General features: G+C 45.6%; 1 protein-coding gene across 5 annotated transcripts in view; it reads right to left on the reverse strand.

Moving 5' to 3' along the window:
* EPN2 (epsin 2) overlaps positions 1 to 22,949 on the reverse strand; it is a 79,974-nt gene that overhangs the window by 37,485 nt on the left and 19,540 nt on the right. The window contains exons 2-3 of one of the 5 annotated variants that reach the window (XM_011359045.2): positions 16,483 to 16,537; positions 7,605 to 8,374 (exon numbers count right to left, since the gene is read on the reverse strand). The exons of 1 other annotated variant lie outside the window; for it this stretch is intronic. In XM_011359045.2, the coding sequence (XP_011357347.1) occupies positions 7,605 to 8,199 (595 nt within the window). In that variant the 5' untranslated portion in view covers positions 8,200 to 8,374; positions 16,483 to 16,537. Of the gene's footprint in view, positions 1 to 5,512; positions 5,679 to 7,604; positions 8,375 to 16,482; positions 16,538 to 22,949 lie in introns of those variants that run through there. 3 more of the 5 variants (XM_011359044.2, XM_011359047.2, XM_023529998.1) reach the window with 3 other exon arrangements.

Consider the following 22,949-nt stretch of genomic DNA (forward strand, 5'->3'; position numbering starts at 1 on the left):
CACTCAGGCCTGCAGCTCAAGAACTTTGCTCCCCTCCACCTCCCACGCTCTCTGGAGGCCTAGAGTGTTGGCTTCTTCCAAGTCAACACCCTAGGAGGGTTTCTGAGGTACATGCTGGCTGGGTTTGATAGTTTTTTTTTAAACAATTAATATACTTTCCCACATCCTCAAGTTTTCAAAAATAGACCTATATTAGACTCCCTTTCTCAGATGACTAATTCTTACAAAATATATGCTCCAGCTCCACTCCCAAAGTTTGGCTGGCAGGGCTGGGGCCACAGCAACTCTTCTTTACCCCCGAGTTTCCCATGTTGTAGAGAACTAGCTCCCCAGGAGGGCCGACTGTCTCTGGGTCCTTCCCAAACACAAGTGTGAAAGAAACGTTGCACAGAGAAGCTTTCAGAGTCTCTCCAATGAGTTTAAGAATGGCTGATCACCGTGGAGGAAGCAGGAGAGCCATGCTATCCCTCTACTCCTGGCAAGAGCCTATTTGCCCTTGTTATGCCAGGCCAGCAGAGAGCAAGACTACGTAGACTGTGGGATGCAGTCAGAACAGAGTACCCACAGCACTCCCTGTTAAGGCCTGTGTAGACTGCTCTCAGGCCTTGCTCCTCTTCTTGCACAGTGAGCATCTGGCCTCCCTGGACTTCATCTCGATCCTGAACTCTTGTCCAGCAACTAAAGAGGAACTGTCCTCTTTGGTGCGGTGGCTGAGAAGTTCAAAGCCAAATTTGGATTCACCTCCAGCACTTCTATGTAACCCTGGCCTTATCTTATTTTCTTACCCTTGTGTTCTTTTGTCCCAACTGTTTCTGGTATCTATTTAATCCCCTGGTATTGCATGTGTTGTGTAAGACAACTCCAATCCTTTCTAGAGAGAAGCAGGGCAAGTAAATGAAATAGTGATAATCTCTAGCAATCATTTAGTGAATCATTGTCAATGGTGTTTGACGGGGGAGCAGCCCTACATATGGAGCTCTCTCGGCCCAAAGGAAAGGCTGGCCTGAGGAAGTACTGAAATTCTCCTGGGAATAAACCTGAACCACACCACAGCTAGCTTCTCTGCACCAGCCAGAGTGCTGAAGGTATCACTGAGACAGACAGTCCATCAGGACAGCTCAAGAAACCTGGCCAGAGGTGGCAGCACTCATTCCATGCAAAGCATACCACTGTCCACTTTGGTTCTGAGACTTCTGGTTGGTTCTGATTCACCAGAGGAAATCAAAAGGTGACAAGAATTTCTATTGTCTTCTTTTTCTAAGAATAGGAATACTGCCAGTTGACCTCACAGCCAGTCCAAGGCACCCAAGAACATGGGACATGATAATACTGCAGCAAAGAAAGTACAGCTCTGGCTCTGGACAGACTCCAGGAGCTCAACAAGGAAGCTGAGAAGGCGAGTGGGAATTCCTTCTCTCATCAGGGCTTCCTCCAAGGAGACTAACCCAGGCATAGAGATGAAGGAAGTGGGGGATCTAGCCCCTGACCTTGGAGCGTCCATATCAGAAGACAGCAGCAATTTCTATGTTCCACACCTTCACCTTGACTCACAGGGACAATTCTCCCAACCCCTGTCACACCTTCGATGTGAGTTCCTGCCACCCCAAGAACATCTACAATTTTTCCACAGCCTGCTAAACGTGTGACTGGCCCTGCAAATGTGGGAGGGTGGACAGAGCCCTCGGTGCGGGGGAACAGACAGGCTGTTCATACTCCACTCTATCGAAACCAGCTGCCCTGTCTGTGTGGTCTCAGGCAAATCCCAATCCCTCAGGCCTAAAGGCCTCTTCTGGGCCCCATAACTTCGCCTACACCCAGCAGTCCTGAGCACCAACTACGTACCAGGATCACCTGGTGATCCTGGTAAGGCAGCCAACACAAGTGAGCCAAGGACCCAGCCCTGGTAGGGTGAACAGCAAGTGCACAATGAAACGTGTCAAGTGAGGCCAAAGTGCTGACAGCATCTCCAGCCCAGAATTCTCTCCAAGCCCTAGAATTCTCAGACCTTCTCCACACCTCCACCTGCATGTCTACTAGCCTCTTTCGATGTGAACAGAACATAACCCCAGCTCTGCTCAAACCAGTCCACTCAGAGCCACCCTGACTGACATCAGGTGATAGCTCCTTCTCCCAGTTGTTCTGCTGGCAGTCGTCAGAGCTATCTTAAACTTCTCTCACCTCCATCCAGTCCTCCAGCAAGTCCTGTTGCTCTCCTTTACAATATATCCAGGCCTCCACAGCCCCATCAGGTCCAGGCACATCATTTCCCACCTGGATAAGGGCAGTAGTCTCCTGACTGATCTTCCTGGGCCCACCTTGCCCCATACACAGCCAGAGGGTCCTCCTAAGCCTTCTCATCCTTAAATCAGATCAAGTCCCTTGATTCCAAACCCAACCTCTGCCTCCTCAGCTTTTACTCCTCACAGAGTAAAAGCCAAAGGGCTTCCAATGACATGAAGGCCCTATACCAGTCTACTTAGCATGTGGTCCACAACAAAGTACAGTGAGAGAAGGTACTGACAAACTTTTATAACGGATCTGACATTGCTATAAAATCCAAACACTGATATAAAAAGTATCAGTCTGAGATGGATTAGGAATGGAAAGAACTGCTCCCTACCAGAGTGAGTTTGAGAAGCAGTCCTATACCTTCTCCAGGCCCTACCTCTGCCATACGCCCGCCCTGACCTCACCTGACACTCTTTCACACAGCTCCAGCCACAATGGCCACCTTCCTGTTCTCCTTCCTGTTTCACAAACACCCTGAGCATACTCTTACCCTCTGCCTGGAATACTCCTCCAGACCTTCACATAGCTACCTCCTCCTCTACCTGCTTGCTCTACCTCCTCCTTCTATCTTTGCTCTAATATCACTTTCTCAAAGAGACTTGTTCTGACACCCTCTTTATCACTGCAGACCACCTTCCTTACTCCTCATACTTGCCTAGCTTGTTTTGGGTTTCATTTGCTGTGTTCTAGAGCACTTATCATGTATCGTGCTCTATAATGTTACTGTCTCTCTCTTCTCATTAATAGTGGCAGGGGGTTCTGCTCTGTGCTTAGCACAGTGCCTGGCACATGATAGGAACTCAATACTTGTTGAATGAACAAAGGAACATGGGAACCACAGTGAAGCTGGGGCAGGCTTTATTCAGAGTGCTGCCCCAAGGCAGACCTTAGCAGACCTGAGTTGGCAGAGAGCAGCCAAGGACCACCAGGGAAGGGAGTTATCTGCCATGTCAAAGGCTCTGGGCTGGACTCTGAAGGGACCCCTGGGATCCAGAGGAGCCTTCTGAGACCTGGGATCAGGGCATCAATTATAAAGTTGGAGAGTGGATAAAAACAGGAAGGCTAACAGAGAGGACACCATTCAGAAAGCTGGCACTGAATCAAGGCCATGGAACTAGATATGGACAGTATTTGAAAGGTCTCCAATGTTAGATCTACAGATGTATGTGGAAGGTGAGAGGGAGAGAGGAAGCACAGGGAGAATAAATGGATATGGCATGGAAAAGGAAGCGCTCCTTCAACATCACCATGATTACTTTGAGTCAGAACAGCAGCCAAAGTGCCACAAAGGGGCCTTCTTAGCAGTCAGCCTCCCCCGCCCCCACCCGGAGACTGTACTCATGCCCACCAGGCCTTCCCTGCAGGTTCTGGGGTCCTAAGTGTGCCCCTAACAAATGTCTTCCCTGAATCACAGCCTGCATTTCACAAAACCATTTCTGGATGACTAGTATCAGTCTGACTCCTCCAAGCTAGTATGTTCAAAGCAAATCTGTGGATGTGCATATATTAAGCATTTACCTTACACTGAACATTCTGTTAGGTGCTAAGAACAGAAAGCAGTTGTAGGGTCCTACCCTCAAACACCCCCCATCGCAGGGAGAGTGTAAAATATGGAGAAAAATGCACACACTAAACAGTTAAAGGATGAAAGGTGATACCGTGCAATACTTGTTTGCCCAAAACTCACCTAGGGTGGGGCGTGAGAAATTGTGAAAAATAAAACAAAACTCATTTGTATCCTTAATTTCGACCAGAGCTAAAGAAGAAGAGAAATCCACATGGGCTGTATACCTTGAGCCAGATATTCAGGAGAGGCCCCCAAGTGGATGGGATTGTGTGGGCAAAGTTGCAAAGGTAGAGGAGACTGGCCTGATGGAGCAGGGTGTCTGGTTCTGGCCACAGTGAGAAGAAGTGGCAGGATGGCTGAAGCATGACAGCACGATTTTAATATGCAAATGTCCCAGGAGAGCCAGCTTGCCACCAAGAGAGCTGGAGGGCCAGGTGAACACAAAATTAACCACTACACTCAAAACAGACCCTACCAGTCACTGAATGGGTAGAACTCGGGAAAAACAAAGGGGGAGCTCCTGGAGTTCTGGGAACACTGAGAACTTGCCAGGAATAACCTCTGAAATCTAGCGGGAGAAACAGACATGTAACTCAGTGCATTGGAGAGCTCCTTGAAAACACACTTTAACCTTTTGCATTCTCTACAGTGCAAAGCTGATCCCTCCTTACAAAATCCTGTATGAACTGTTAGGGGAAGACAGGGAAATGAAGGAAAATATCCCAGAGCTAACTATAGTGATCACACAAATGCCCAAGTCAAACAAGCTGTACTATTAATGAGACATGAATGAACAGTAACTGTTTCCAGGGCTGAATGAAGAAAGGCTGGCCATTTTATCGGGAAGTTGCACAAAGGCCCTTCATCAGTGCCCTTTCTAGTATCGGCTTTCTTCTCTGTAACAGGGCTCTACTTGGGACCAAAGGTAGATTAGATTGAGAGCGTTTTCTTGTAGGCAACAGCGAAATCTACTTTCAGTTAACCTGCAACAGTTGTAGACTCCAACCAGGATACATTAATAATTAGTCAAAAGAGAAGCCCCATTTTTAGTTAACCATTGAATAGGTATCTTCAAACACTGTGACCTAGAATTGACAGTACAGCTAACTCTCTGTTTACCATAGTAATGGGGATTTCAAGAACAGTAATTAATTGAGAAGCAAAAACAACCCCATTTTGTCCCCAGCAAGGCGTGTATCACTGCATCAGGGATGATGACTTCCAACAACGATCCACCAAGGCCCTCAGGTTTGCCTGGCATTGTGAGATTTAAACCACACTTTTCTGGCTCAAGAAGCCAAGTGGTCAGATCTTCCACCACACCTAGGTCTGGCAGGTAGCAGAGGACCCTGTAATTTTCCAGGGTGTGGGGACACAAGGAGAGCATGGACAACCACCCATGCCTGACCCAAATAGCAGCTCCCCTATTAAACCTTCAGCAGAACTTCTAGCAAGTGATGTGGGATTCTATAAGGGGAGCATGGCTAGGACATAAGCTCCCAGTGAGAAAGGACAAAAAGGGTCCTAGGTCCACTGGAGGCTGGACCATGAGGCCCAGAGGAGACAGGGAGAGAGTTGGCTGTACTGATATGACAAGCACACCCCAGCAAGCTGCCCAGCATTTCGAGGAAGGAGAAAAGCAAACCGCCGTCCCACCTCGGGCTGCGCGGTCACAAGTGAGGCAGGGCTGGGACCAGTCACCATTTGGGCGGGAGGCCAGCCCCAGGTGCGGCAGGAAGGGGTGACGCTGGCTCAGCGGCTGCAGCTCCTCACTCTGACCCAGCGGGGCCCCTGTGCGGTGCTGGGGGCACAGCGAGGCCTCAGGCGCTGTCGGGCGGGGACACACACACACATACATACAGAAGAGAGACAAGCCATTAGAGGAAGAGGGAGCAGCAGAGTTCGAGCCAAGGCCAACGCCTAACTCGGAGGCAGTGACTAGCCTGCTGACCACATTCTGACCCTGAACATGCAGCTCAAGCTCAAGGTCTGAGGAAACATGAAACCGTTAGAGCTGGGGTCTTGGGAGCATCAGGCAAACCAGTGCAAGGCCAGGTAGGACCTATAACCAGAGGCACGATCCAGACCTCCAGGACTCCTGCACCCTGACACACTCTGCACCTGGAACGTCCCACAAACTACTGATGAAATAGGACACTATTTCAGCTCCTCACTTTGTAACCTTTAGCTTCTTAAGAACAATGACTGCAAAACGCAGGTAGAGGAGCAGCTCTCCATGACCATATAGCACAGCCACTTTCCAAAGAGGGAGCCAAGGAGGCTAGAGACCAACTCAACTCACAGGGGCTTTTCTGGCGGATGGAAAGAGGCTCCTTAAGAGAAACAGACAACTTTACTTCTTAAAGGGCAAGCTTCATTTTTTGGTGCACCCTAGCCCAGAGGGGGACCTCTAGAGATGTAGGTTATATTTTTTCAAGCACATTCACGAAGGTCACGACCTTTGTTTACGCAGAGCCATTCAAACTAAGTGAGGAAATGACAATAACTAGAAATGGGACAAGAAAACACTAACCTGTCCAAGCTTGATAATAATTTAGAATTCCTAGAGACAGGAAGTCCTAACTTTACTATGCAAATCTCCTATTTGACACATTTCTCAAAATGCTGCTGGTGGCTATACAATGTCAAATCGAAACCTTCAAAAGCAGGAAATGTTAGTAACTGGTATGGTAACAGAACCACTGACTAGGCAAGGGTCTACAGGGGTTTGTCAAACTACAAACAACTTCCTCTAAAAAAAAGTTTTCTGTTGTGCTGACATAGTGTTACTGATTCTAAAAAGAATGGGTATGGGGACCTGCACTTTTATGTCAACAGACAGAACACACAATTTCTGTATCTCCCACCCCAGCCCGCACTGCAGGCGACCAGGGCCACCTGTCTCAACATCGCACTAGAAAGGCAGAGGGGCGCCATTCCTGAGACCTCTTTCAGTGAGCAACCAGGATGCCCATGCAGCTCAGAGAGACCAGCTTCCATCAGGCCCTGAACTCTTACTTCTGTTCCCTGACATCTCTTCTGAATGTTGGGGAAAGACTCAGAGTAATCCGACATGCAAAACAAGAAAACAGAGTAGCCCTACCCAGCAGACCCAGACATGCAACCAAATCACCAAGAACTCTTGTCCACCTGTTGGGAAAGGAGGCCTTGCCCACACGAACACCTGAAGAAGTTTCCCCTTCTTGCTCTTTAAGTGAGAAAGAAACATACCACCTCATGCCCTGTGATGCTGAAGTCGAAAATATACTGAGCCAGTCAGGAGACCTGCAGCCCGGTCATTAGAAAAACATTTGATAGGGAAGTAAAAAAACAAGATTATCTAGAAAGAGCATTTGTTTCCTCCTAGCTACCAAATACAGTCAACTCTCCGCTGTACGGTAATCCAATCCCTTCACTATAGTCCTTCCCCAAGGAGGAAGCAGGAGAGACCTGCCTCTATGCCTATCTTCTCCCTGAGGGCCAGTCCTGCCCAGATGTACAGAAGCAGACCAGAGAGCAGCAGAGGGTTCAAGACCCCCAAGCCAGGGCAGCCAAGGGGCTGAAAGTCCCTTCATAACAATAACTGGATGCAGACCAATAGCACTGTTGTCTGGGCTGTTAGAAGCTGAAAATGGAGGACAGATGCAAGATCTTATTCAGCCCAAGGGCACCCACCCTGTTGCCCAGCGCTACTGCATCTGCAGCCAGCATGCTCTGGCAAGGGGTGGGGAGAGCTTCCACTACTCACAGCCATGGTAGGAGGCTGGCGATCCCCCAGCCTTGCCGTACTCCTGCTCCGAGTAGCTGGTGGAGAGATTGGGCTGGCTGGAGCCACGACCGAAGGTGATCTGGTTGCTGCCCATGCCTGTGGCAACCTGGGCCATGCGCTCTTTGGTTTTGAGAGCCTGGACCCTCTCAGCCTTCAGCCGCTCCTCATCCTTGAGGAGGGCCACCAGCTGCTTTGACTTCTCGCGGACGTTGATGCCCTGGTCCTTGCCATCACGGTCGATGTACTGGAAGTCCTTCAGGGTCTGGATGGCAAAGATGTTCTCTCGGCACTGCTGGGCCACCCGCTCAGAGCCTGTCTTGATGAGGTAGTCCAGTAGCGTCAGAGCTTTGTACACATGCCGCCAGTTCTTGCCGTGATCATTGAGCCGCTTCCACACCATGCTCATGATCTCTGAGAAAGCCACCACATTGTAGGTCAGGTCCGCGATCTCAGTCATCAGAGAGCTGGACGGGCCCCATGGGTCATTGGAGGTGGCTTCTCGAACTTTTATTTCGGCTTCTGAGTAATTGTTCACAATGTTTTTCATCTGCCGTCTGATAGATGATGTCGTCATCTTTATTTTCCTCGTTACAAATGTAAAGCCTTTCAAAGAGAGAAACTTTCCTCTCCTGGACAAGTCTGCACCCTGCGAAGGTTCAGGTTCAGTCTCTGTAACAGATTTGGAGCAAGATCCCTGACAGTCATTTCCTCTGCTGGAGGCTCAGGTCCAAGAAGCCAGAAGCCATGACCTAAAGAAATAAAAACACTCACTGTGCCATGAGCTCCTCTGAGACAGTACGAGGCTCTGGTGCAGACATTTTTGTAAACAGCAGGTATTGGGGCATGTCAGGGAGGCAGTAAGTGGACATATCCAGCCTCTCTAGGATGAAAAAGATTCCATTCTTCTTTCAAAACTAAGATAAGATCAATATTACAGGTTACTAATGAATAAAATTTAAACTCAAGTTTAGGCCTCTGGAAGAAAACAAGTAAACATTATAACTATTTTCTATTTTTGTTCTATTTTCAAAATGCTTCCATTGGAATGGCTCTTCTATGGGTTGTATTTTCACCTCATGGCAAAAGCCAGCTATAGAAGAATCATAACGTTGGAGGAAGTTGATCCTGACAGATTTTAAATTATCTTTGGGAGAAAGAAAGCCTCTTATTTCAGATATATCTTAACTCGAAAATGGCTATCGACCTCTTCAAAATTGCTTAACATTTGGCTTTGATCCATAGTGCTTCTAACTGCCCCAGGGACTACTTGATGAACACCACTTTCCTCCTGACTTTTTATAAAGGTTCCCAACTATTCTTCCAGAGCCCAGCTAAGGCCCTCCACTGGGCTTTCAAAAGTCTCCAGTATCTAGCCCAAGCTGTATAATATACCTAAGAAATAACCTGGCTCTATTCCAATCCCCTCATGTCCAGAGGAAAAAAACTGAGGCTCAGGGTTATGCATTAACTGGTTCACCAAGTCTTATGCCACAAACACATCTATTCTCTCTCCAGAAAAGAAACATTTACCAAGCTAGAGTGAGATCCATGTCTCTGACAATGGGCTCTGGTCCACAAATTTGGGGACCCCCATTAGTCTTGTTCACTAATGAACACCCAGCACCTAGCAGTGTGCTCGACATGGATATAAACTCTGTTGAATAAATGTATGAAATAGATTAAAAACAATGTCTCTTTCCTCAGGAAGGCCACGGTCTGGCAGGAGATGGAAGTGAACACAGGGGAGCTAAAGATGGAAAGCCAGAACAACTGCCTCAGCTAGCTGTTGGGGGCTGTAAAGGGCACTCACAGAAAGGTTTTTTGCCAGAAATAACCCTCAGTATGGTCTTCAAAGCTGAGGAGACCTGAGTGGATAAAATGAAAGTGGCAACTTAGATTACTCCTCATCTATAGAATGAGGACACAGGCTCAGAAGACTTCCGGGACTGCCAAAGATAAAGCAGCACAGCTGCGGTCTTGATACAAAGCTCCCCCAGCATCTACTGCCCCATCCCCAACTACTGCCTACTAGAGTTCTCAGGCCAGGCTCACTTAACGCTCATGAAAACCTTCCGAGTAAAGATTATTCATTCCCTGGTACAGATGAGGAACCTGAGGCCACCTGGCTAGAACCCTCCTTCCTCCTCTTGCAATGGCCTTTACTCTCTGCCAAGCTGCTGTGCTGCTTCTGCCAGAGAAACAATGAATGGCCCCCACCTTCAGACAAGTAATGGGCACTTCGAAAGAATAAGTTAACAAAAGGTGTCAGGAGTGGGGAAACATCACAGGAAATGCAATTAGTGATCATTCATCACATGTAGCCATACAAATAAGAAAGAGACAGAGCAAGTGACAATATATCTGCTCTGGCCAACAAGGCCTTCTCTCCACCCTCCAATATGACAAGAATTCTTCCTCCACAGAATGGGGCTTCAGCTGAAGGCAGTTATATTCTGCCTCTACACTATTTGACCAGCTCTCATAAATCCTCTAAAGCCTGTCAAAGGACCAGGGATAAAAACTTTCACAGTGACCTGCACATTTGATTTAATTAGGTTTTTCATTCACAGAAACATTCACTGCTGGCAGAGATGGAATGGGTCTCAAAAAGGAAAAAAGAACACTTTAATTTTTAATGAGTACCTCCCAGCTTAAAGTGCAAATATGCATCAAAATCAGTAGTAACATTCAGAAGTACTTAATGCTCAGGGGCTCTACAATGTGCCCAGGACCGCCAGGCACTTCCGTTTGTCATTCCGTTTGGTGCACGGCAGGTACAACCGTCCCACATCTTGGAGAAGCAGGAATATACCTCTGAAGAGACCCTGAGCCACCTTCCTTTCTCCAGGTCAGGAAACAGCTTCTATTAAGCATGAAAGCAAATGGTCCTTGTAAAAGGGCCCCAAATGGTTGAAAACATAATAAAGAATATATACATATCCTGAAGGAGAAATGATGCCCTGGGCTCTGCTGCCCCTCCTCTAGTCTTGCCACCTTGGAGGGTGGACCAAAACGGTAGATCTGTTGTCGTCCCAGGGAGAGGCTAGGGAGAAGCTGTGAGGCCCAGGCAGGGCACCCATGGAGCCTCTCAGGCGTTTGATGGCAAAGGAAAGGCAGCAATTCCTGTGAGCAAGGGTTGAGGTGCCTCTGCTCTCCCAAATACAGAAAGGAACTCCAAACAATTTAAAAATAAGGGCTACAGACTAAGGCAGGGGCTTCCTCTAACAAGCTCAACTTGTAAAGATATGTTAGCGGTCTCTTTGAAACAGGCTTCGAGAAGAAAGAAAAAGCTAATAAAATATTTGTTATAGTCAGAAAAAAATATATAGTCTATGTAATTTGAATGGCTGCCTGTTACTTTCTTAAAGCCACAGACAGGAGCCATCTTCAGGACTGACAAATGGTGAGAAGAGCAAGATCTGGATATAAGACACCAAATGCACCTCCAAGAAACTATTTTCAAGGCCAACTGGATTACGTGCCTCACCAGAGACTTTGCCAATTGAAACTTCTAATGCCGGCTGAGAACTCAGTGATAGGTGAGTGGGCTGCAGGACCACAACAGTGCCAGCCTGGGCACTTGGCTCTCCAAGCCACCTCCAATGGCAGACGTGGACCTCTGTGGCTCTGTTGCACTTGTCCATGTGGACCTCAGACCTCATTTTCCTATTTTAAAACTTCTCCCCGTCAATCTTAGGCAGATAAACAAACATTTCCCCTGCCCACAAACATATGCCAGGTATTCTCTCCCAAAAGTCAGCCCAAACATACACCATTCTCAAGTACACATCCTGTGTTATTTCTAGAATCTGAGTTTTGTTTTGTTTTCAGTCTTTTTTTAATAGATTGCATGTTCCACTTTCCAAACTTTCCTTCTCAATTTGCCAGTTTTCTTCTGTTTCCAACTTGCTGAGCCTGAACTAATGTACATACAAAAGCAACTAAAACGGCATAATTTGTTACCTCTGGGCTCTTCATTCAAGCTTGGGGAAATGTGGTCAGCTCACAAACATCCAATCATTTATTTAGGACCTCCAGATATAGGGAGGACAGCAGGCAGGGGGACATTGTCAAAACAGGAAGCAAAATAAACTTTGTTAAAGTACAAAAAAAAAAAAGTGGGAGGATTCGTTTTCATAAAATATATACTGACAGCTGAAGGGACAAATGCCATTAGAGTATCAGTAACTAGAAATGCCTTTAGAAATCTATTTCTATCATCAGGTATTACTTAGAACTATTTTATGATAAGTGGTAATGAAGCATGTGAGTTTATACAATTCTGTTACAGCTTTATATATATGTGTGTGTGTGTATATATATATATACACACACATACATATATATATATTTTAATGGAGACAACAACATAACTTCAAGTTAGGATTTTCTATGCAAGGCAAACAAATCTTTCTTCACATACCAAACACAGCTGCAACAGAAACCAGAGGATGCCCACTGATTTCCCTGGATGAGATAACCAGGAACTCCCACCATACTGCCCCACTCCAGACTCCACCCTGAAAAGCCTGTTTTGAAATTGTATTAATTCATAATTCATTTTATTAAGAATGAGGGTTTCTGATGCACATGAGATAACCACTGGTAACCACAAAGAGTTGATAAAATCCAACCAACAGCAAAGAAACTGAACATATCAGTTGATATGGGGAAGTCTCACCATGGGCAATGCATATTTCTGTCAGGCCTTCCTAAAGGCCCTCGAGAACTCTGGAGAGATTCGACATCAAAAGTCACAGTCTATTCATGGAAGGGGACAATCGCTTTTCTACAGTTAGATCCCAGTACTAGGGAAGGATCTTTAAGCCAAAGAATATTTTCTGGAAGTGGAATCTGTTGTTTCTGTCTATGCATCATCCGTATCCCTTTATCTTAGAAAGAGCCTTGGTCTTCCATGGGGGAAGTGGCCAGGAGCAGGTCCAGGCCCAGTCAGTTTGACCACCATGGCTAGCCAGCCCACAGTGGCTAGTTCAGGGGCAGGCTGACAATCCAGACTAGACCACCTGGATACCTGTCTGGATGGGCCCTGAAACGACTGGGAAACCAGCAGGTTGCTAAGCTGCTAGAAGCCACCACAGGGCCAGTGTTTACCTAAATCTGAAGCCGACGCAAAAGCAACCAAGGAGCCAAGAGGAGGAGCAAGACAGAACATCCTCTGGACTCTGGGTCCACCTTTGCCTGAAGCCATTTATCCCTTGGACTTCTCAGATGCATGAGCCAATGTGGTCATTTGTAACCTAGAGCAATGTGTGCTTTTATCATTGGCAACATCAGCCCTGTTAAGTTTTGCGGGGAGAGAGATGATTACTGCTATTCCCTAATCATAGGTCTTGATCCTTGATCCCTGAAAAGCCACTGCCAGAATCTCTTTAGGGATTTGGTGTAGACTCTGACAGACAGAGTGAACGTCTTTGTAGCACATGTGCAAAGAGCCCTGTGCAACGAGCGCCCTGAGAGAAAGAAAACCAGCAACAGCCAAACAACAAACACAGAGAGTACTGGCTTCTCCAGAGCTTCCAAGATGGCCTCAAGTGGAAGTACGGGGACACCAACCAGACTCTTCCTGTCACACCTGACCCATGGCCCCAGGCTGACTGAGGAGCTGTGTCCTCCCAGAAAAGTTAGTCACTCCTCAAAATTCAGGCACCCACAGTCAAAGTCTGGAATCATCACTCTTTTTTGAGAGTGGCTTATGATGGTGACCATCAAGTAAGAGCTGGATCATCACATTTACAGGGGACAAGCTGCGGAAGGAAATTCTGGAACATATGAAAACACACTGAGAATTTGAAAGACAGTGGAGACTGGAAGTAGACTGAATAAAATAGCAAACATAACAAAACTAAACAAACAAAAAATTCCAAGGCTAGAGTGAGGCCCCTAGAGGCAAGAAGAATTCCATAAAAATGTGCTCCAAAGACTTGCAGAGCTGGGTGGGGAAATTCCTTCTAAATCTAGAGTTCCCATTATGCGGGAAAGAAGAAGTTTTCCTGGTTCCCAGCAGCACAGATGGGTCCCTGGTCAAAGCTCATGTGTCTCTCTGCCAATGTGCTTCTGTCATGCCAAGGCACATGGCTGACCGTGTGCTGCAAAGATGGTTACCCTGTCAGGGTCTACAGATTTTGATAGTGGCTTTTCAGGAAGCAGGGATCAAGACCAGCAATGAGGGAATAACAATAATTGTCTCTCCCTCTCTCCAAAAGCTAACGGCCACAGGTCAATCGATAATGACTGTGACAATCCAGTCATAATCAATAAATATTACTGAGTGAACTGAACTGAAAATCTTCACCCCAAAAATCTTTAGCTCGAACTATTTATGTCTGGTAGCTTCCTGTGACTTCGCATGTACTGCATTTTTCTCCAGGCAGACAACAGGGAGAGCCGTGGGAAGAGGGTATAGCCATCTTTCCTGCAGCATCACACTGGTGTAGCTCACTCACCCTATACATGAGAATCTGCTGGGGACACTGTTCAAACCTCCATACACAAGGTAACTGGGGATAATGCTGAGAGGACACAACACTCTTCCCAAGCTCTCATAGTGATTATAGGCATACTGAAGTGAGTGCCATGTGTCACTGTATGACACACAGAAACACTAAGTTTGTGAAATGCTTTGCAAGCCTTGATTAGATGGTTTTAATCTTCCTGTGTGTGCAGTCCGTGAGTGAGGCAACATCTCCACCTTCTTACTGGGGAAAAGGGTACCACAACCATTACAAGGAGGCTCAGTCAGGGGACGGCTGAGATCGAAGCTCACATGACTAAACTGAGCTGACTCTCCAGAAGACAACAGTCCAGTTAGGACAATATGGACAGTGCCACATTCTTCTCCACAGTAATCATTTCAGCCTAAAGAGAAAGGACTATTATGACTCTGCATTAGCCAAGCTAGCAATAACTTAAGAGCCTATAACTACTACTCATGGAGAAAGGAGAAATGGGAAAAAAAAAAAAAAATCCTTTACACACACCAGAAAAAGTGAGATTAAGCCAAAAAAAAAAAAAAAAAAAAAAGGCCTCTTCACTAACTGAACGTGGGCATCTAAATTCCAGTGATCTCTTGTTGGGTAGAGAATTAAAATTTATATCACTACACAAAAAGTGTGCTTTAAAAAATTTGCATTCATATGTTTAAAGAATTTTGAGAGAAAAGAAACATTTTAGACTTGACTTGTACATAATAAAGCAGGTAAAGTTAAACTACCCATGCACTCTCCTCTCTCTTCCAGGGGTGGAAGAGCTCGAGGGAGGTGTCAGTTAACCTAGGGTCTGGTGGAGACCTAAAGAACTGACCAGGTAAAAACACCCTGCCCTCGTGCTAGCCAATGCCATCCTTCACACAAGGCAGGAGGTCTTCCCACAAAGAGCCACTTGAGAGGATTCTCCCAGGATTCGACAGTCATTGGAACAAGCACAGGAGAGTTCTAATTAGATGTCAGACAGCTTCCTATGACTTCACGTGTCCTTAATTTTTCTAAAAGCAGAAATCATGTACTGAAAACACACATAAGGAATTTCAATTTTCTTCACCGATGTATACACCATTTAGTCTCTGAGAAGAGCAGCCTGCAGGTATAGACTACACAGGTATTGAAATGCAGTCATTTTTAAAGATTATGTGAATGAAGCACCACGGTCAGGAGACCTGGTTCTGGCCATTTTGGCTGCACCCTGGGTATCAGATGTGGTCACTTAGCCTCATTCACCTATCTAGAAAATGAGGATGTGACAAGCTATGCCTCCCTCACAGGGTCAAGGATCAAACACCCTGATGACTGGGCCAAGGGGATGCATAATCATGCCATAAAGGAAAAAAGAAATTCTTTAATATCCCCCTTCTACTCCTCAAAGTAGTTTTGTAAATGACCAATCATGGACAGCATTCTTAAAAAATCATGCCACAAAGCAAACAGTGTGGAGTGGCACAGCACACAAAATCAGAACACAAGAAACCAGAGATCTAAGTCAAGCACTATGACCACTCTGCGACACCAGGCAAGCCAGTGACTAGACTTCTAAAATGATAGGGTAGACTAGATGCTCTCCCCAAACTCTCAACTCCCAGGATCCCCTTTCTGACAAATAGCTCAATTCCCTGCCATCTTTGGAGTGTCATGGAGAGTCCAGGCTTCCCAACCAGACCCAGTAGCCGGTGGAACTCCAGCCACAAGCCTATGGCAGATTTTTCTCTTGACCTGTAGGGGCTCTGTGGTGGGCAAAAAGGTAGGGCTTCCCTTCGTCTCCAGGAAGTATAAAGCACAGCCCTCAGACCCTTCCTGCCTCCAAGGACAGGGGCTTGTGTGTGATCCCTGAGCCAGAGAGTCTCCATTTCTAATAAACTTTGACTAGAAATACCCACTAATGACAGATAGCAATGCCACCCAGAAACTGGGAACCACGGAATAGGAAATTTGATGGCTTCAGGCACCCACCCCACCCCACAGGGTATGCCCAGCTATGGATTACGATTTGATCAGTACAATTTTCCAACTTGAGACATTTTAAAAAAATGCAGAGCTGCATGGGAAATTTTAGCATTCCCATGATTTCATACTTAATTTAGACCTGGCTGGTCACTGTGGTGACGCTAAGTGCTGGGCTGTCACAATCTCCTGAGGAACCAGGAAGAGAGTAGGCGCAAAGGGAGAGTGAGCTATGGATACCCTCAGCCAGAACCCCACAGACTTGGTTTTGGGCATGGCAGTGACCTAACATTTTCCTCAAAAGGTGCTCACACTAGCCAAGAAGAAGCTTGCAGGTAAAGAACAGGTATTTCCATACTGTGTAAATATAAAACCAAAGCGATGAGAAAAATGTGTAGTTTGCTCACCTCTGATCTTAAATCAGCAGTTCTTGGAGGTCATGTCAAACTCTCCCCATGGCAGCTGTGGAGGAATGAAGCAGATTTCTATAGGCAGCTGAGGAAGTTACTTCTACAGACTTCAGGTAGTGATAGCTGATGTCCACTAATCCTCACAGGGTGGCCCTCTCCCCACCCCAACCCTGAGCAGCACAGGGTGGTAAGCCAGAACCCAAGGGACAGGCTCACCTCAGCAAAAGGTCAGAGGATAAAAGCCAAATTATCCTAAATATGGATGCTGGTTAAGACTTGAAGGTTAACTCTTATGTGCCACCAATGTACTGTATTCTCTTTCCGCTTTCCTTGTTACTGAAACAAACCACTCACTGTCACTTCAGAGAAACCAGCACACCAAACTGGCTCCTAATTCATATTCTACCTATTTCTTCTGCGTGCCATTCTTCTCTGTGACTGGCTCTTGTCATTTAGATCTCGGTTTAAACATCACCTTGGAACCACCAGTCAATCATTCTATCAAATCACCAGTTTTAATTTTCAGCCGAGCCCATCTCTCCATTGGACATTTTCTTGTTTATGTTCCTGTTTCTTAATCTCCTGTGCCCTCCATGCCCCCTATAAGAGCAGGGCCCTGCCTGTCTTCATGGCTGTCTCCTCAGTGCCTAGAACAGAATCTGGCACACAGTGAGCATTCAATAAACATTTGCTGAGTTAATGAACACAGAGGCAAATAAATAAGAAAATTAGAAAAATTATCCTTAATCCTGTCTACTTAGAGACCACCAGAGTTAATACCTTAGGGCCTAGTTTCCCAGTTTCTGTTTCCCTAATGGTCTCTATCACTTGAATTATCACTTGAATTACAACTGCAGTACTCCACTGTTCGCCCAACAATAAACTGCCTGAAGACAGGGACTGTCCATATCTGGTGTTTAATAAATGCTCACCACGTGAATGAAGAGCCACAGAGTCCTGGGCCCCACAGGACAGCACATATGCCACAGAGGAGAGATCACTGGATGCCACTGACAGCCTGGACTCAGAAGCAAAGCCAGCCAACCTCAGGCAGAATTTGAGGCTAAAATGGGTATTTCTCATTCTGACCACATAGGTCTACATCCTTTCCAGTGAAGTGATCTGAGACCAGTTGATGAGCTTTTCTGAGCCTCTATTTCTGTCCAATGGAGGTAACAACAGCTGTTGCTCAGGGTTACTGTGAGGAGGTGCCTAGAGAAGGACCAACAAGCAAGTACTAGGTGTCCAAATATCTGCCTCCTCTCCCTAGCTCTGCCTCCTCTCCCGAGCTCTGCCAAACATCTAAAAGGATGTTTCTCAGCATGTCTCTAAGACAACTCAAAGAGAACTACGGAAGCATTCCACAAAAAAAAACATGCTTGGTAGAAACTGCCTCCCAGTTTGGCAAATGGTATCATCCAAGCAAGCATCTCTTTCTTGCACATCCATACGACCTGTTAAACAGTCACCAATACCAGCTCTTCTCCTTTGTGGCTGGGATTTCCAAGAAAAGTCTCAGAAATTATTATTATATTAGTAATTATAATAGGATAGACTTAAAGAGTAATAGAAAATAGAAGAGGCTCTCTAACTAGAAGCTAGCCAACACTGAGCCCTGACGATGCCAGGCATATTCTAAGAACTTCATGAGCCTACTCATTCAATCTTCCTAACAGTCCTACAGGGAGTTGTTATTATCCTCATTTTACAGAAGCAGCAGCTGAGGCACAGAGAGGTTAAGTAACTGGCCCAAGTTACACTGCCACAAAGTACCAGGACCAGAACTTGATCCCAGACCTCTGGCTTCTGGTCCCATCCCCATAACCCCAAGTTCTTATTCTATTTGGCTTTAGACAAATCCAATGCTTAAAGTCATAAGAATAATGAATTTTTCCTTGCTCAATCTGCAGGCCTGGAAAGGTTCCTCTTGTCTAGATGTTTAAGAGGCCAGGAGGTGGCAGAGAAGCAACTGTTTTCCTACCATCTCCTTGTTCAGCTGGCCAAAGGAGATCCTTTCCCCAAACAGTTCACCAAGTCAAGCAAGTAGGGGCAAAGATGCTGGAGCTGGAAGGATCTTAGTAGTTGCCCGCAAGTGGACACCGAGGCCTAGAGAGGTTTAGTACTGTACCAGGACCAGACCCTGGCCTACCCAGCTCTTTTCAGTGAGGCAAACAAAAGGAAAGAAGCCTTAATGTTCTTCAAAGAAAGATTCACATTGAAATGTGTAATATTCTACAGACTAGCAATACAATGAAATCAGTCAGGGTGAAAGTCTGAAATACCACAAAGACTCCATAACTATTTTTAAAAATTTGTTCTTTAGAATTCACATCCTTAAGAAATGATGTCTCTCTGGCTATAACCGTGTCTTCTACTAAATCAGTCACATCAACTTTAACAACCCAAGAAGTCTGCATTCCTTTGAAATAGCTGTCATCGTCTGAAATTCAACTCAGAAAAAATGGGTCTCAATGCTGAAAGGTAAACTTCCTTTTTTGGTACAAAATAAAAATATCTCTCTCCTTCCTCCTCTGCTGGAAACATTCTCAGTGTTTTATTTACTCTGCAATACTGATTGGCTACATTAGGAGGAAATGTTCCTTTTAACTCTTATGTCAGCGTCTGCCCCAGAAAAGGTGTGAGGCAACCCTAACGTCTTCTTGCTGCTCCTGTTTTCTAAATTTTTATTATGTACTTTTGGGTATATATAAAAGAATAAGTGCAAACCACATGTGAAGCACAAATAAAATGAGTGCCTATGACCCATGGCCCCCTTAAGGCCTACAGCATGACCATGATGCCCACCCAGGGCGTCCTCCCCGTCCCTACCTACCCTGCCTTAGGAAAACTGCTACAGTTCTGGGTTCTTTGGTATCTTGCTTTTTAAAAAAGAAAATAATTTTATAAAAGTGTTGTAAAGCTAAACAATATATGGTCTTCTCCAACTTGCTTTTGTCACTCGATATTATGTTTCTGAGATTCACTCATGTTACTATGCATACAGCTAGCTGTAGTCCATCTATTTTCACGGCTGTATATTTGACTATGTCCATATTTAACAATTTTCCCACTCTTTCTCTTGTCAATGGATATCTGGACTATCGCGAATTCTGCTGGTATGTACATGTGTGTCTCCTAGGACACAAACGCCAAGTTTTTCTAGAGTACATTCCTAGGAGAATTGCTCATTCATAGGATACACAAATGTTCTTTGCACTATATTTTAAAAATATTTTTGCTGTCCTGTTATAACGTCATTTTATCATTACAGTGCAAGGATGTATTATTGGTTCAGTTGATGCTAGATGTGACGCTCAGTGTGTAAAGAACAATGCCAACAGGCACAGGGATTTAGGGATTTAGGGAAGCAGAAGATGGGGATTCCAGTCTAGACTGGGGGGACAATAACCCTACACAGGACATCAAAAGCAGATTCCAAATTGGGTGCTCCAGGCAGCTCTTCAGAATATCACGACAGGCTGTGGGATGTCAAGTGCATCTGAGGCAATGCCATTAAAGAATGAGAGGGATGAGCAGTGTATAAAGAGGAGATCACTCAGGCAGAGCAAGGGAACAGCAGGTGTGTGGGAGTGCGGGGGTTGGGAGGACAAGAGCAGTCTGCCTGAGGCTGCACCATAAGGGCCTTACTCAGTGCACCAAGAAATTTGGACTTGCCAATTTTGGTTACTGGAATTCAATATTTTTGCCATATCTTAGAAATAATAATAATGGCTAACACATACAGGGAAGTTACTATGTGCCAGGCACTGTCTTAGGAATTATCTCATTAAATTCTTACTATAAATGGCACTATTGTTTGCCTTGGCATTTGGGGGAGATGTCTTTTTATTTTTGAGATATAATTCACATAGCATAAAATTCACCATTTTAAAGTATACAATTCACACTTACAATTTAGTATATTTACAATGTTGTACAAACATCAGTACTGTCTAATTCTAGAACATTTTTCATCACCCCAAAAACGAACCCTGTATTTGCTAACAGTCACTACTCTTGCCCTTTATACACAGGCCCTGGTAACCATGAATCTACTTTCTGTCTCCATGGATTTGCCTATTCTGGACATTTCATATGTATATCATCATACAATATGCGGCCTCTTGTGTCTGGCTTATTTCACTTAGCATATTTTAAAAGTCCATCCATGTTACATTATACATCAGTACTTCGTTCCTTTTTATGGCTGAACAATTTTCCATTGTATAAATATATTACATTTTATTTATTCATTTATCAAGTGGAGAACATCTGGATTGTTTCCATTTTGGAGGGCTATTGTGAATGCTGCTGCTGTAAACATCTGTGGACAAGTTTTTGCATGGACATATGTTTTCGGCTCTCCCAGGTATATACTGAGGAGTGGAATTGCTGGGTCATATAATAGCTCTATGTTTTTAGGTTTTTGAGGAACTGCCAAAGTACTATTGCATTTTTAAGATAAAGAACTATTAAAATGAGTAACATTCAACTGTGTACCGCTTAAAATGATTTAGAAAATACTGCTGAAGGTGGAGCTACTGAAGTTGGTTTCTGTTTTGTTTAGGAGTAGAGGAGTGATGCTGTCAGGATGGTATTTCGGAAATCCTGATCAAGGAGTGGTAGGGTGAGAGGACTGTGGGAAAAGGGAGGACAGTGAAGGCAGGAAAACCACTTAGAAGCCCATAACAGAGGCAATGAGAATAGACTAAGGCCTGACTGAATCCAGGTGCAGCAAGAGCATGGGAAAAGGCAGGAGACAGACATATAAACACAGAGCAAGAGACTCAACCCCTGACAACCAAATGTCAGTGTTGGGTGGAGCAACAGGGGGTGGCGTAGCCAGGAGAGAGAGAGAGAGAGACATCCTTAATAGAAAGTAAAGGTGGGGAGGATATGCAGGTTTCAGGAGAAGCAAAGGGACAGATTAAGTAGTTTTATTTCAGACAGATGTGGCTGGAGTCAGGCATGAAGAATGAAGATAGCCAAGTAGCAGCTCGCACCTAGGGCTGGAGAGGGTTGCTGAGGCCAGCATGTCCCTCTGGGAGGAAGTAAGTGGCCATCATCAAAGTCCAAGAAGGGCCAGGAGTGGGGGTAGAGACACAAGAGAATCATCCAATGCAGGGGAGGGAGACTGGAGAGGTTTCAGGGAGTGATGTTAATCACAATGACAGAGAAGAGTCCAAAGGATGTGGCAAGAAGCAAGCTTTCAGGTACCATGCACGGCAGGGGGACAGCCATGCCTTCTCCTAACGACACCAATGAACAGCACAGAGACACTTGCAGGGGAGACCACATGGAACCTCCCAGGCCTGCCGCACTGTGGTCCACATTTCTGTGGCACACCAACTCTGCCTCCAGTCCCAGAACAAAATTGAACTCACCACCCCGAACTCCCTGCCTATCCCCCTTCGCCTCTCCTCCAGGGATGCTTTGCTGGAGGAGCCACCACCTGCTGATCACCAAGGCTTCCGGCTCTCCCTCCCCCTCTCCCTCCTTCCTCTCACGACCTCTGGACTGCAGGCCCTCCGAAGACAGAAGCTCTGACTGTCTCTGCACTGCTGCCTGCCTCACACGGCCTGGCATGGTGCCTTGCACACATCTGCCACAGGAATGAATGAATGACTCACAGGGAATCTAGTCTACCCCCACCTGCCAGAACCCCACCCCAATCTCTCTGCTCCTCTTCATTCCCTCACCAAACTTCAAAATCAAGGACCCACAAACGCTCTTATGGAATACAAAACATGGCCAGTTGTTGTAGTTTAAAAATAACAACTTAGTAGAGTGGAAAGATGGCTGCTCTCCCCATTACTTTTTAGTCACCTGATTGACCTTTAGTTTCCACCTCTGGGAAATGGGAATAGCATCCAGCAAGTCACACAAGAAAATAAGAGGACATGAATGAGTTAGGTGAACTGGAGCAAAAGGGGTCCACTTTTGCCTGCATGCTTTTGGCTGGCCCTCCTCAGGCACCACTGGTCCCATCACCACTCCCTCCAAAAGGAAAGCAAAAAATGGGAGCAAGCTGACAGAGGGATTCCTAGTCGATTTCACACTAAATTTAATAAGCAGACATATAACAGTTTGCATACAGTTTAATTCTTAAAAGATTAGAATGCTGCCAAATGTCAAAACACAAAAACCAAAAAGAAATTAAAGTTGTTATTTTCCTTTTGCTTTTATCTCCAATGGCCAAACACTTTTGTTCAAATAATGTTTACATTGCCATTGTCCTACTTTATTTAGAAAAATAATAATAAAGGGCTGCGTTTCCAGCACTGAAGACTAAGCGTGTATGCAGCTCTGCTCAGTGTCTCCAGTACCCAAAAAATGCTCCAGTTTAGAAACTCGTTGTGCCAGAGGCTGAGAACTGCTTCATCTGCGTGGGAATATTCACTAGCCACATCAATGCCACCCATCTCCTCCTCCTCAGCCACACCAGGGGAACCGGGCAGTGAGAA

The sequence above is a fragment of the Pteropus vampyrus genome, unplaced genomic scaffold, assembly GCF_000151845.1.
Source record: "Pteropus vampyrus isolate Shadow unplaced genomic scaffold, Pvam_2.0 Scaffold44, whole genome shotgun sequence".
Lineage (NCBI taxonomy): Eukaryota > Metazoa > Chordata > Mammalia > Chiroptera > Pteropodidae > Pteropus > Pteropus vampyrus.